The sequence below is a fragment of the Typopeltis vanoorti genome, chromosome 11 (assembly GCF_054136105.1).
Source record: "Typopeltis vanoorti isolate ZY-2024b chromosome 11, IOZ_Tvanoo_1.0, whole genome shotgun sequence".
Classification (NCBI taxonomy): domain Eukaryota; kingdom Metazoa; phylum Arthropoda; class Arachnida; order Uropygi; family Thelyphonidae; genus Typopeltis; species Typopeltis vanoorti.
Genome location: NC_143559.1, coordinates 75,064,402 through 75,080,313, shown reverse-complemented (window position 1 = coordinate 75,080,313; position 15,912 = coordinate 75,064,402). Strand labels below are relative to the sequence as shown.

Genomic DNA, 15,912 nt, shown 5'->3' with positions numbered 1-15,912 from the left:
AAACAACGGGGGCCTTGTTTAACCGGGTGATGCCCCAGCTTGCATGAAAATTTTGTCATGTTGTACCATCATTTTGTAATTTGGTTTAAGCCAATAAGAATTACAATTTGGTCGGCTAAATCCCAAATTGCCAGCCCATCCTTGTTCGTTCAGTATCCAGGTAGATACCAAATAGGGTGCACCACGAGACGGTGAGGATTGGACATTAGGTCAGAAGCCCTGGTCAGTTCTCTGCATTCCTTTAAAGGCTATGTGGAGGTCTCTTCTCTCAGTTATGCTGCTTTGACCCTTAAGCATCCCACTCATTTTTATAACGGTGAAATCAGTGAACTGAGTTTAACAATAATGATGGTGTTCAAGCAGAAAAACAGTTTTGTGGAATATTTTATCATATGAAACCAAAAACTCTAGCACTGTACATCACATCCTGAGAAGCATACAAATATAAGCTTCAGTTTTTTGTTTTTTTTTTAATAAAAAAATCACATAAACAACCATCTGCTGGACAAAGGGAAGTGTATTACTAAAACAAACTTCTGAACTGGTATGTATTCAATTCATGACACATATTAAATTGCATATTATGTGAATTTTTACTGGTTTTCTATCAACTTTCTGGAGAATGTGAGCGGAGGAGTGAGGAGTTTCTTTGCATGGAGAGAGCGGTAGGTGAGTGGAATGCATTGCCTGAGTGTGTTGTGAATGTAGACACATTGAATAAGTTTAAAACACGGTTGGATGAGCATTGTGTGCAATAGTGTACCACCCATGATGGGTCTCTGACTCAATGGAGATCAGAAGTTAATAATAATATCATAGCTTCAAAACTGCAGATTATAAAAAAAATACACTTTGTACAATTATATTTCTATTATGTACACAAGGAGCAGATGAAAATTATAAACTATATTCACATACCTTTATCACCTGTACGTGTATAAATTTTTGAATGCTCAACTACAGGGGTTCTGAAATTATATATAAAAAAATTAAAAAGTGAGAACAATGAAAAATTCTACTTTTTTAACTATAATAATATTAAAATAAAATCAAAATATTCTGATTCAAAACTGAAGAACAAGCCTAACCATATTTATAAAAATTATAGCAGAAATGCATTTCATCTAGGACAGAAGATTTAAAAAAAAAATAAATAATAATAATTCTAATTTCATTCATTGTTCTTTCAACTGCTAATAATTTAGGAAATTCAGTCTGGTCTCTTCTCTTTAAAATTAGGAAATTTGTATTCTAAGAGAAGAGTGATCATTATGGGTGATATTAAGTATGGTCATATAATATTGGGTTCAAAGAGGGATATGATAGATTGTGTAGATAATTTGGTCCTGCAACGCGTCTTCGGACTCAATGGAAGTGCCGTACAATGATAATAATAGATTGGGATGAAGAAATGGCATCTGAGAATAAGGAAAATTAATTAGTTCTTGAGGGACAACTATCTTAGGTAGCATGCAACTGATTACAATGATAAAGAGTCTTGGATTTGATAATATCAGGAGGGATGTGATTGTGGATGGGATATCTCATCTTCCTCCGGATGAGAAGAGGAACTATGAGTTGATTCACCTGGGTGTTAGGTCAGTCATATGAAGACTTCTATGAGAAAAGAATATATGTAGAACTACAAGGCCAACAATGATTATAAAAAGCTTATATGGAATGGAATGAGGAGTTAAGCAGAAAGAAGATAAATGCTGCTTGAGTAATAACAGCTATTTAACATCAAATTCAAACATTTGAATGTTTGAATATATTCAAACAATCAAAAGACTCAAACAGTTAGGTGAAAATGGATAAATGCAGAGATTATAGTAAGTAACACAGAAGTAAACACTATAGAAGCATAAGCTGAATAATGATAATAATTAGTCACATGAGATAAAGAGCAACTAGAAAGATGACTCATTGGAAAGTAGACAACAAAAGTGCAGTATGAGCAGAAATTAGCCAATCAGCTCAAGAAAAACCCTAATTCTTTCATTTATATGAAAAATAGAAGAAAGAACGATTGTGATAAGATGATATTAATGAATGAAATATGGTAGACTAGTAACTGCTGAAGAAGATATGGAGTTGAGATATTCAATGCACAATTCCCAAGAGCATTTTATTCTCATAAGTGTGACATCATTATGAACCTTGAGTATAAAGGGTAGTGGAGAAGAGAATGATGGTAAGCAAGCAGGAGGTATATGAGGAATCAAGTCAATAAGGTCATAGGACTTGTCATATCACCATGTCTTAAAGGATTGTTCCAGGGAGATAATGACAGTCTTGGCACACCTATTTAATAATAGGCAACAAGCCATGTTCCAAAGGAGTGAAAAGAGGATAAAAATCATTTCCACTTGAAATGGTAATGAGAAGACTGAGGATACAAATCATAGGTCAATCTATGTGCTTCAAGTTGTGGTGAAGATGTTCAAGAAGGTGGTGAGAACTAGAATACACTGACTTGGGTTCATAGCACTGTTCTATGTGATCGTAAGCACAAGTTTGATAGAGGGAGGTCATCATGGTTTTATGGTTTATTGATCTGCTTATGTAGTATAAGTAATGAATGCAGTTAACAAGGGACATGCATATATAGTGATATATTTAGATTTTGCAAAGGCCTTTGACAGACTGTCACATGATATACTGCTAAACTGAAATGGATGGGGTCAGATACTGACTTAATAAGCTGGAGAGATTCGGATAGGCATTTGCAAATTGTAATAAGGAATGGTATCCCAAAACTGTCCCTTTCTGGTCATTGTTTATTTTTCATATTAATTATCAAAGAAAGAGTCATGCAGCTTCATTTCAGCAAGGAAATTATATAGAAATAGTGAATATTAAAGATCTAACATAATTTCAAAGTCCAGTATATGTAGAAACTTAGGAAGTTTTGAAATTTTGACCTGAGAGCTTATTGATATCAGAGTTGTTCTAGCTTGCACTACTTAAAAGAATACGAGTAATATCCAAGTGTCTGGATATTCACTTTTTATTAGTGCATTTGATAAAGTTTCATTGGCCTGAGAGCTGTTTTGAACAGGCTGGTTCTCTTCAGAGACTGCACAGAAACCTATAGAGAGCAAAAACTCTCATTCAATGCTAAAGCAATCTGATGTCAGTGAGTAGTATTTTCATAAGTGAACTCTCAGTTGGTGCTTAACAGCAATTATCAAAGAAACAGTTAGTGCATAGGATGCACAGATAAGTGCATCCTATACAATCTTCAGTATAGGATGCACTTATTATTATTATCATTATTCAGGCCTCCATGGAGTCAAAAGACTCATTGTGGGAGGTCCTTCCTAAGAAAAACACAGTCTATCAAGACTCATCGAGGGGAGGTCTGCCCTAAGAAACACAAAGTCTATCATACCACTCCTTAAACTCAGTAACTGTTCTCACTCTCACCACTCCATCAGGCAATGCATTCCATGGTTCAACCACCCTCCATGCAAAGAAACCACTCCTCACCCTCTTGCTCACAGTTTCCTTTCATAACTTCCAGGGATGGCCTCTTGTCATCACTCCTTCCCGCTGTTCAATCAAGCAAAAGAACTCCCCAGTGTCAACCCCGTAACCACCTCTCAACAGTTTAAAACTCTCAATCATATCACTTCTCCTTCTATCCACCAAACTCTGTCCACATTCCCTCAGCCAATCCTCATAACTATCATTGTACAGTCCTGAAACCATCTTTGTTATCTGCCTTTGTACCCTTTCCACAGTTAATTTATCCCCTTCAAATCCTGGGGACCAAATCTGAGAACAATAGTCCAAGTGTGGTCTGATCAGGGTCTTATACAACGGAATGATAACTGTTTTACCTCTGCAGGTCAGCATCCTTCTCATTATTGCAGCAATCCTCTGTGCTACCTTCACCACCTTTTCAATATGTCCCCTAAATTTCAGGTTTCTATCAATCATCAACTCCATATCTCTTGTCTCCCCTAGTTCCTCCAGTATAACTCCTCCCATAGAGTATGCAACGTCCCATCGATGTTTCCCAAACCTCAAGACCTTACATTTTGCTGCATTAAACCAATACCCCCATTCATTTGCCCATCTATCTAGCTTATTCAAATCCTCTTGCAGGGCTGCTGCATCTGCACTATTACTAATAATCCTTCCCAGCTTTGAATCATCCACAAACAACTGAATATCCCCTTGCAATCCACTGACAATGTCATTGATATAAAGGTTAAACAATATAGGTCCCAGTACTGGGACCCCACTTGTAACCGTCTGCTTCCTTGAAACTGCCCCCACCATACACAACTCTCTGATAGATATCAGACAGCCAATCCTGAATCCAGTTGACCAATCTGACATCCAGACCCATGTGCTGCAACTTAAATATCAGCTTATCATGTGGCACCCTGTCAAATGCCTTCGATAAGTCTAAGAAAATGGCAGTATACGCCTTTCCCATATCTAATGCTCTTGTAACTTGATCATAAAAGGCTAGCATATTGCTAAAACAAGAGCCCCCCCCCCCCCCAATTCACAAATCCATGTTGACTCTCACAGATAACATTACCCTCATCTGCCCAGTGCTGTATATGGTCCTTCACTACTTTCTCCAAGATCTTACTAACTACTGATGACACACAAACTGGCCTTATCAAATGCAATAATAAAACATGACTAAATGGATGCTTGGGCAGCACTCGTGTTCTTTAAGTAGTGCAAGCTAAGGCAACTCTGACCAAGGACTGTATTCTCATAAGCTCTCTGGTTAACATTTCAAAACTTCTTAAGTGTTTTCATAATATTCAGCTTTGAAATAATGTCAGATCTTCAATATCCACTATTTCTATATAATTTACTTCACCAAAATGAAGCCATAGGGCTCTTTCTTTGATAATTACTATTATGTAATGACAGAGTTCATTTATGAAAAATAAAACCTCTCTGACATCAGAATGCTTTAGTATTGAATGAGAGTTTTTGCTCTGTTAAGCTTCTGTAGATGCACGTCTGCTGAAGTGTCCTGATCACTGCATTCCATTGATGTCTGCCTATGGCATGGCTTCTACTGATGTAGACTTTATCAAGGCCCTTTGGTGAGTGCTTTTCCATGGGAAATGAGCAGCTCTGCTTGTTGATAGGGTGGGTAAGTAACCGTTTCATCAGTAACTGTTTCAAGTAGGTTGGTTCTCTTCAGAGAACCAACCAGCTTGAAACAGCTGTCAGGCCAATGAAATCCTATCAAATCCAGTAAGAGGAGACAATTATATGGATGCTTGGGCAGCACATGTTCTTTTAAGTAGTGCAAGCTAAGGTAACTCTTCAATACCAAGGATTGTATTCTCATAAGCTCTCTGGTCAAAATTTTGCAACTTCCAAGGTTTCTACATATGTATTCTGCTTTGAAATAATGTTGGATCCTTAATATCCACTATTTCAGAACAGGTTTAACTGGAGATATACACAGTCTTTGCAGATGATACAAAGTTGGAGAGAACAATGAGAAGTCAAGCAGATGTGACCTTAGAGGGAGATCTGAATGCACTGTATGGAGCTACCAGTTCAATGTCACAAAGGGCAAAGTTTTGAAATTTAGTAGGCAAGGATAGTATGCAAAGTATACATTTAGTGGAGAAATTTTGAAGAAGATGAAAAGATCTAGGAGTGCTGGTGGGCAGGGACCTTTAGTTTCAGGGTCATGTTGCTCAAGTTGTGAAGGCATCACACTGGTTACGGCAATGATACAGAGGACCTTGACATGCGAGATAAAGAAGTTATTTTTCCATTGTATAAGGCCTTAATCAGGTTAAATGCAGATATGGTCATCTGGTTTTCACGAGGACGATGATATTGGGATCCAGAGACAACTGACTAAGGTTTTCTGGTCTGTGAAATATGGGTATGAAGCAGATTGAGGGAATGCCATTTGCAGAGCCTTATGAATAGGAAGAGGAGGGATGTGAATGGGACAAAGTTGGTAAAGAGTTTTTGTATGGTTGGATTTGTGAAAATAGAAAGAAAAATAGAAAAAGTGAATACATATACACACTAAAAATCACAAATTTAAGTTCAAATTATCTCTAATCCATTGGATTACATCTGGGGGTAGCCTGGAACAAGTCTGTCAATGTGACCTGAAAATGCTGCAGCTGGCAGTCCTGAATAATATGATTGATGGTCTGTTGATCAGCACCACAGTCACATGTTGGGGATTGACAAAGGCCTCACTTGTGCATGATGGGTAGCATATCTGGCATGACCTGACCTCAGGCAGTTGAGTGTGCTCTATTGCCATCTTGGCAGGTCAAAGCCAGGGGCCCTCTAATGTGCTGACTGTAATGAGGTGTCCATTTTTTTTTTATTGTTGAAGTAAGCCAGCAATTCATCCATTCAGTTTCAGGAGAATATGAGGTGCGTGTTCAAAAAAAGACCGAGCTTTTTAAAGAGCGCACCAATCGGCACAAAGAGTGAACTGTGGCTACTGAGTGCACCTAGCGACAGGTTTTGACAACAAACTACCATTTGCTCCATTCTGTTATGACAATTAGTTGCGAGTTACATCCATTGAAGTGAGCACATGCACAAGCTGTTCATCAGATTAGTGACAATGAAAGAGCTTGAAGAATGTGCATGTGTGAAATTTTGCTGCAAACTTGGTAAAAATTTTACAGACACTTTAATTGCTTAATCAAGCATATGGAGAGGACTGTATAAGCTGAACGCAGTGCTATGAGTGGTTTAAGCATCGATGGATGAGTCGGTCAAAGATCAAGGTGATGTTGGTTGTGGTTTTTGATTGCAAAAAGTCATTGTCCATTATGAATTTGTACCACGTGGTCAGATGGTAAACAAAGAGTTGTAGCAGGAAGTTTTAGTAGGTTTGAGGGATGCTGTATGTGGGGGGGGGGTGGGGGGGGGGGGGGGTGGGGGGGGGGGGGGGTGGGGGGGGGGGGGGGTGGGGGGGGGGGGGGGTGGGGGGGGGGGGGGGTGGGGGGGGGGGGGGGTGGGGGGGGGGGGGGGTGGGGGGGGGGGGGGGTGGGGGGGGGGGGGGGTGGGGGGGGGGGGGGGTGGGGGGGGGGGGGGGTGGGGGGGGGGGGGGGTGGGGGGGGGGGGGGGTGGGGGGGGGGGGGGGTGGGGGGGGGGGGGGGTGGGGGGGGGGGGGGGTGGGGGGGGGGGGGGGTGGGGGGGGGGGGGGGTGGGGGGGGGGGGGGGTGGGGGGGGGGGGGGGTGGGGGGGGGGGGGGGTGGGGGGGGGGGGGGGTGGGGGGGGGGGGGGGTGGGGGGGGGGGGGGGTGGGGGGGGGGGGGGGTGGGGGGGGGGGGGGGTGGGGGGGGGGGGGGGTGGGGGGGGGGGGGGGTGGGGGGGGGGGGGGGTGGGGGGGGGGGGGGGTGGGGGGGGAATAAATACATACAAACGAACTCTAAATATGGTGGAATATACATCATGCATAGGTGGGGGGGGGATTTTTTTTAGCTGTATCTCAAATACATGGGAATAGGAATAGTTGTGCTTTGGTCTTGTCTGTTTGGGGACCATGAGCATGTAGCATTTTCTATTTTATAGAGGTTATAATCAATGGCTAAAATATGCAGTGATGTCTATGAGAAGAGAAATCTTCCTGGAACAGTCCAAGCTCTAAGTTATTTTAAAAGAACCATACTACTGGGCATGACTACGATGAGTCTGTATATAAGTATTTTTAAGTGTGGGGGGGGGGGGGGCTTAGAAAAAGATAATGAACCATTTGAAAGATGTGTGATTAAAAGAGGATTTGATGAGTGCTAATATGAATTTGATGACAGAAAGTGTTAGTAGCAAGAATGTTGTGGAAAGAATGAGTGCTCGTTTGAAAGAGAAGCATGGTGTGAAAGAAAGGTGAAAAAATTGTTAAGAAAGCATTGAAAAAGAAAACGAGTGATTTGAAAAACGTTAATTGTTGGTAAAAAGAAAGAAAGCGAGGCGAATGTGGCGGAAGGAAACAAAATTGAGAGAATGAAAGAAACCGGAAATAGCATGAAGAAAGGATCGAAAATGGGGGAAAAATGGAAAGAATGGATGAAAGCGAAAGTTGGACGCATGGACCGAAAGTACAGAAACTCAAAGGATGAATGAGAGTGAAAGGTGTGAAGCGGTAGTCGAGATTTCTAAAATTAGAAAGATTGAATTGGGTTGGATGAGGTAAGAGATGAAATAGATGCAGAGTGAAATTAAGAAAATTTGGGTAAAAAACGATTAAAACAAATCAAGTAGGTACGAAAGAGTTAACGAAAGACGAGCGAGTGGCATTGTATGGCGACTCCATTATTAAAGGTGTGTTTTCCAGGTGGTAAAATGAGTAGAGTGATTGAGGCATTGGATATGAGGAGGGAGCGAGCGAAGGAGTTGATGGTTTTAATAGATACGAATGACTTGACAGAGGACAAAGAGCACGTCAGAATGGATATCAGGAGGCTTCTTAGATGGATAAAAGAGAATAGTGTGACAGAAGGGTAGTAAGCGTGTTGCCTAGGTATGACTGCGGTGAGATGAGGCAGAGAGCAAGGATTATGAATGGTATGTTGGCTGAAATGTGTGAGAAGAGGGGAGAGGAGTACAATTTTATAATGTGTGGAATGAGTTTGAAGGACAAAGTGAATTGTATGGGAGCGATGGAATGCATTTGAGTGGTTATGGTGCGAGTCATTTGGAGAGACTGTTGCTGGAAGGTAGAGGAGTGAGTATAAAGAATGAATCAGATCAAGTGGGAAGCAATGTGGAAGAGCAGGAGAGTATGACAGGAGAGATTGAAGAGGTAGTATTATGAATGAGGAAGTAAGTAGCATGAGCATGGAAAATGAAATAATGGTGTGCGCAAGATGAACAAGGAAAGAAACGGGGAGGCTCAGGGTGGACAGGGGTACACAGCGTGAGAAACGTGGATGCTCCAAGAGGAGGTGGAGAGCATGTGTAGAGGAAAGAAATGGGATGACCTGGGATCAAGAGGAAACAGTTGGAATCAAAGAGAGGTTCTAAAATGAATAAGCAGAAAGGGAAATGGCCCCAGTCAAGCATGGAGAGATCACATCGAAATGAGTGGGTATCAGTGGAACTAGCTGTAGATCCAGGAATGAGTTGTGTGTGTTGTATGTATATATATAATATATATATATATATATATATATATATATATATATATATATATATATATATATACAGATGAAATTGATTGCACTAATTGCGTCTGTTAACCCAAAGATTGTCAGAAGAGACATGGTTGGAAGAGGATGACATCCTGACAGGAATAGAGATGGAAGGGTATGATGTGTTTCGTGAGGACAGAAGGGGTAAAAAGGGAGGGGGGGGTGCTATTGGTGATAGAGAAAGAGTTATGTCCATATAAAGTAGAGATGCAAGAGGGAAATAGTGCCAGTGGTTTTGAAGGCAGTATGGTGTGAGATTGAGGTGAATGGAATCAAATACTTGGGTGGGACGTTGTTATAGACCAGGTAATGTGGATGGTGGTGATAATGAAATGTACAATCAAATTAGCCAAGTAAATAAGAAAAGGGTGGTGTGGGTGATTTTAATTGTGGCAATATAGACTGGAATGGCAAGATAGCAACTGGAAGTAAAGAAAATGAATTTCTTGCGTTTTTGAGGGATAACTACCTCAGACAGTATGTAACAGAGGGCACACGAGGATTGAGGGTCTTGGATTTGGTCATCTCATCAGAGGATGTAATTATAAATGAGGTGTAAAATCATCCACCAATTGGTGAGAGTGACCATGAGGTGATTACCTGTGTGGTTGCCAGCAGTGTGAGGACCTCTGTAAGAAAAGGGTATATGTGGAACCACAAGGGGAGGTGATTATGAAGAGCTCAGGAGACAGCTTGCGGGTGTAGCATGGAATGAGGAGTTAGCTGGAAAAGATATCAATGCATCTTGGGGGATTTTCAAAAACTGTTTAGTAGATGCAATGTCTAAATGTATTCCAAGGGTGAGAAGGTTAAATAAGGTGGGTGCGAGATGGATGAATAAAGAGATTAAGCATGCGATACAGAGAAAAAGGGCATTGTGGAAGCAGTATAAGAAAAGTGGAAATAACCAATTCCATGAAGTCTATAAAGACCAAGCAAGGGGGGGGGGTAACTAAAGAGAGGTATGAACAGCAGTTGGCTAATGAAGCCAAAAAGAATCTAAGGAGTTCGAAAGAACATTCTTTCGATATGTAGCCAGCAAAAGAAAGAATAATTATGGAAGGATGACATTGATTGGAGAAAATGGTATAAAGACAGCTGATGCAGAATGTGTGGTGGAGATACTTAATGAGCAGTTCATAAAGATCTTTCAATCTTGTGGATGTGACTTCATGGAGGGATTGAGAGAGCAGGTGATGATGGGGAGGAGAGACTGACTGTAGGTGAGCAAGAGGTGTATGGGGTGTTGAGTAAATTAGATGTTAATAAGGCTGTGGGATTTGACAATATATCACCACGTATTCTGAAATAATGTGCCAGAGAGTTGATGCCAGCCTTGACATTTTTTTTTTAATATGAGTCTTGCACTCGGTCAAGTTCCTAAGGAGTGGAAGGAGGGCAAGATTGTGCCACTTCATAAAGGAGGTGATCGAACTCAAGCATCAAACTATAGGCCTATCTGTGTTGTGGTTAAGTTATTGGAGAAACTTGTGAGAACTAGGATCTAGAGTTGGGTTGATAACAATGGTATTATTTTTGATGGACAGCATGGATTTGCTAAAGGGAGGTCGTGTTTTAGTAATATACTTACTTATTACAATAAAGTGACTGCTTTACCGCATGATATGTTGACAGTCAAACTAGAGCAGATGGGGTTGGATATTAGATTGGTGCATTGGATTGGAGACTGGCTATCTGATAGGTATCAACAAATTCTGTATGGGGGAGCGATATCCAGGAAAAGGAAAGTTACTAGTGGAGTGCCTCAGGGGTCTGTTTTAGGTCCATTACTGTTTAACTTGTATATTAATGATATAGGTGAAGATTTGGATGGAGATATTCAGTTGTTTGCAGATGATGCAAAGTTGGGATGAACCATGAAGGTAGTGAAGATGTTGTGGCCTTACAGGAAGACTTGAATAGATTGAGTGATTGGGCACGGGAATAGGGATGCGAGTTCGATGTTGCAAAATGTAAGGTTTTGAAATTTGTAAAACAAAGACGGGATGCAGAATTTATGCTTGGTGAGAATATATTGTTGGAGGCAGAGGAAATAAGAGATCTGGGGGTGATAGTGGATAAGGATCTAAAATTTAGAGGACACATCGCCAAAATTGTGAAGACAACACAAAGGCTTCTGAGAATGATGCGAAGGACACTGATATGTAGAAGTAGGGAGATTCTTGTTTTGTTGTATAAGGCTTTGATTAGGCCATACATGGACTATTGTGCCCAGATTTGGTCACCTGGTTTTCAGAAGGATGAAGAGATGTTGGAAAGGGTCCAAAGGAGACTGACTAAGGTAGTTTATGACCTCTGGAATGTCGAGTATGAGGAAAGATTGAGAAGATGTAATTTGCAGAGTCTGGTGGACAGGAGGAAGAGGGAAGATATGATAGAGACCTACAAGTTGGTAAGGGGTTGTTATAGGATCAATGCTGGAGAAGTTTTACAGAGAATAGTGGGAGATCAGGGGGAGAACCAGAGGTCATCCCTGGAAACTGTATAAAGAGGGTGTGAGTAGGAGAGTGAGAGGCAGGTTTTTTTCATGCAGAATTGTGAATAATTGGAATGCCCTGCCTGAGAATGTGGTGTCTGCAAAGAGTTTGAATGTGTTTAAAACACGGTATGATGAGCTGTGTGTGTGTGTGTGTGTGTGTGTGTGTGTGTGTGTGTGTGTGTGTGTGTGTGTGTGTGTGTGTGTGTGTGATAAAAGGACCTCCCAAATGAGTCTTTGACTCCATGAGGTCTTGGGGTAGTAATAATAATAATAATAATTATGAGAAACTCTTTTTGTCCATACACTGGAGATACTCCATGATTAGAAAGGCACCTGTTTCTCATACCAAAATCTGGTATAAATACATATTAAAAAAATTCTGTAAGATTCTAATCAACAACATTAACCTGAGATTTTTCTGCAATCATTGATAGTATACAAATCTCAGAATATGGATAGTTCACATAACTTCTATTTCAAGAGGTTAACAATATAAACTGCAGGCCAGAAAAATAACAAGCAGTTTTAAAAAAAAGAGAAAAGCCTTTGTTTTGAGATGCAATTAATGTATACCTTGCAAATTCGTTGCAAAGTCTTCTAAACAGGAGGAGGAAGGGAAGAACATGTTTGAGACATAAGTTGGTTAGGGATCATTACCAGATTAGCATGGAAGAGAGTTTTCATGGAATGATGTGTGTGTGGGGGGTAGACCAAGAGGCTATCACTGAAAACCCTGAAAACCATATAAGGAGGGTGTGAGCAAAAGAGTGAGAAATATGTTCTTTGCATGGAGAATGGTTGGTGAGTGGGATGCATTGCTGAGTGCGTTGTGAATGTAGACAAATGTATGAATTTAAGGGATGACATTAGTTTAACAGTGTTCAATTCCTTATATGAAAATCTACTTGGAATAACTGCATTGGTGCTTCCTCATTTTTATTTTGAAGCTAAAGTGAAATTTCAATTTGGCATAAGGGAAGTTGTAAAAATGTTGGTTATCATGGATCTATCTATATGTATAGCCAAATATAGAAAGAAACCTTTAAAAATTTTGAAATTTACCAGAGAGCTTATGAGAATATAAACTTTAGTGTAGTAGTTGCCTTTGCATTACTTAAAAGACACAAGTATTCAGGTACCAATATGTTTGCCTTTTATTTTCTTTTATGCTTAAAGAAGAGCAATATCAATATGTATGCTTAAATCAGGTTTCAGTGTGCAGCTGTTTTGAGCTGTTGGTTCTCATTAGGACTAGGCAGAAACCTAAAGAGCAAAACCCCTTTCAATACATCACTAATTATATGTCAGAAAATTAAATTGGAGCCTTTTGACTCCATATTTCAGTAACAGTTTATGCACCTACTGAGAACTCTATATGAGTTCTAATGATAAATTTATGATCACTTATGATAAACCGAACTTCCTGACATAGGATTGCTATAGTATTGAGAGGATATTTGTTCTTTCCTTCTCTAAATCTCTGATGAGAATCAACTGCTCAAAACAGCTGTTCAGGCCAGCAAAACCTAATTTAAGCACTAACTAATGAAAGGCAAACATATTGGTGCCTGGGTGCATGTGTCCTTTAAGTAATGCAAAGGCAACTACTGAAGATCATGCTTTCATAAGCTCTCTAGTAAATTTCAAAATTTTTAGTTTCTTTATATATTTGACTATAAAATATAGGCGGTTCCATAATAATCTCCATGTTTACATATAAAAAAATGATAAATAATAATTTCCCCATACATTACAGCAAAAGTCCGTTGGCTACTGGCAGCGATTTTTTTTTTTTGGTTTATCTAATGAACCACATGATAAGAGGAGTAATTCTGTGAATAAACCAACTCAGAGCAGCTAAATCACAAAATTGTCTATTGCATGTGGAGGTTTCATTGCACTTGATTTATAGCGATATCAGTCATATGATATTATTGTATTATATTTAATACAATAATATCATATGACAGGAAACACAAACTGATGTTTAAAATGATATGTTTCTTCCAGCCATTAACAGTTTCATCATTATCATCATCAATTTCCAGATAGGTACCTCCAAGAGGGGGGGGGGGGGTGTCCAGGTTACTATGAGTACTACATGATTAAGTTTACATTATTATTAATCTCTTCAACAATTTTCCACCAAACCAGTCTATTACTTGAGTCTTCATTTTTGATATGATTCTGCCATTGATGCCATCGGTTCATTTTCCTAATTTTTCTCAGAACCCTCTAGTCTTATCTAGTCTTTGAACAAGAGCTTTACGAGTATTTCTAACCCAACTCTCAGATCCATAACTTAAAACTGGTTTGGATACTATCTTGTATAAATTAAAGATACCAAGAAATTATATATATTGTTTAATTCTTTATTCAAGTGTAAACAAACAAAGTTTGTGCCTGAAATATAATCAGGACTGAGGCAACTCGTATCCTTAACCCTTACAGGTATGTATAATGCTAGAGTCCTTTTATAATGCCTATACTTACAGGTATATATAGGCATTATAGAAGGAGTCACTACACAGACCAGTTTCAACCTTTGAGGTCTCGTCAGTGGGAACCAGACCCAGAGGTGATACTAAGGCATGATGCATAACACTACTGTCAGGATGGGTGAAGCATAAGTGCTTTTCATATTCCCCTTTGTCTGTAATGGAAGTTATTTGGGAAAGGGAGTTTTGTGAGCATTTAAGCTCACCCTCTGGGGCAGTTGTGTTAGTTATGATCAGCTAGGAGTAGAATAGCCTTCGGGTCTTTTGTATTTGTAGTACTCTGCTTCATTGTAATTGACAGCTTGTACGATCAGCAGGTTTGAATGTGAATTTGCCTTGACGAAGAATTTTTCTGCGAGATCACGAAGAAGGGAGGAGATGTATGGAATGCCGGTTTCTCGATGAATCTCTGAATTTCTGATAAACCATGGGGCATCTAAGATCATCCTTAGGCACTTATTCTGGATTCTTTGTAGTTTTGAAATGTTTGATTGTGAAGTGTGACTCCATGCTGGTGAGGCATAGGTAATAACTGGACATATGACCATCTGGTAGTAAAGTAGTAATTTATTTTGTAAGTTCACTTTGCTCTTGTGATTGATCACTAAGTAGAGTTGAGATATTACTTTGGATGTCTTGGAGCCAATGAGATTGATGTGCTTGTTAAAAAGGAGTTTCTTATCCAGTAGTACCCCAAGATATATGGTCTCTGATTGCCATGGGATCTTTTGATCAGAGAGCAAGATGTCTTCTTTAATGCAGACCTTTCTTCTAGAGAACAGCATGTGTGAGCTTTTGAGGTGGGTTTACTTGAATCTCCAGTTGGTGAACCAGTTTTCCAGTGCATTAATACTTCCTTGGAGGCTAGTGATTGCCAGGTGAGGGCTGAGAGACCTTGCTAGAATAGCGGTGTTGTCGGCGTAAAGGGCCGTAATGGTTGTTCTTGAATTCAGAGAGATGTCTGATAAGTAAGTTGTGAACAGTATTGAGGCCAAAAGAGAGCCTTGATGTACTTCAGCAAGAATTTTGCACGGTGAAACAATTCCGTTAAGCTTTACTTGCATGTATCTTTCTCTAAGGTATGAGAAAATAAGTTTCACTAGCTTAATTGGGATGTTATTTTCAATAAGTTTGAAGATAAGGCCTTGATGCCAGACCTTATCAAAGGCCTTGGCAACATCCAAGAACACAGCAGCAGTGTGAAGGTGCCAATTAAAACCATGGGTGATTTGTTCTGTTAATCAGTGAATTTGTTGCACTGTGTTGTGAGCTTTGCGAAAACCAAATTGCTCATTTGGAATTATTTTATGTTTGTCCACTGCTAATTGTAAGCCTTGTTAGGATGACTTTTTCTGTTACTTTGCCGAGGCAAGAAAGAAGGCTGATGAGCCTGTAGCTTTGGGGGAGTTGTGGGTTATTACCAGGCTTTTTCAGAGAGATGATGTCAGCAGTTTTCCAAGCTGTGGGAAAGTACTGAAATCTTAATATGGAATTGGTTATATTAACTAGATAAATTATGGCCTTCCTTGGGAGTAATTTTATTATTCTATTGGTGATGCCATTGAGACCAGGAGCCTTTTTATTCTTCAATTGGGATATAATATTGATTATTTCTGTTGGAGTAATGGGGTGATGATTTCTGAATCATCCTTATGCTGTCTTAAGGCTTTTCTGACTTGACGATGAACTTTATAAATGAGATTAATATTTAAGTTTTCATAAGATGGGCAGCATTAATTTTCCAGATT

General features: G+C 39.8%; 1 protein-coding gene across 3 annotated transcripts in view; it reads right to left on the bottom strand.

The window, feature by feature from the left end:
* Positions 1-15,912, bottom strand: part of LOC150101749 (corrinoid adenosyltransferase MMAB-like) — a 134,352-nt gene that overhangs the window by 96,973 nt on the left and 21,467 nt on the right. For all 3 annotated transcript variants that reach the window (XR_016549092.1, XM_090401059.1, XM_090401058.1), the window contains exon 2: positions 919-968. Coding sequence is in view for 2 of the 3 variants with exons in the window: in XM_090401059.1 (XP_090257185.1) it covers positions 919-968 (50 nt within the window). In the remaining variant the exon portion in view is untranslated. The remainder of the gene's footprint in view (positions 1-918; positions 969-15,912) is intronic.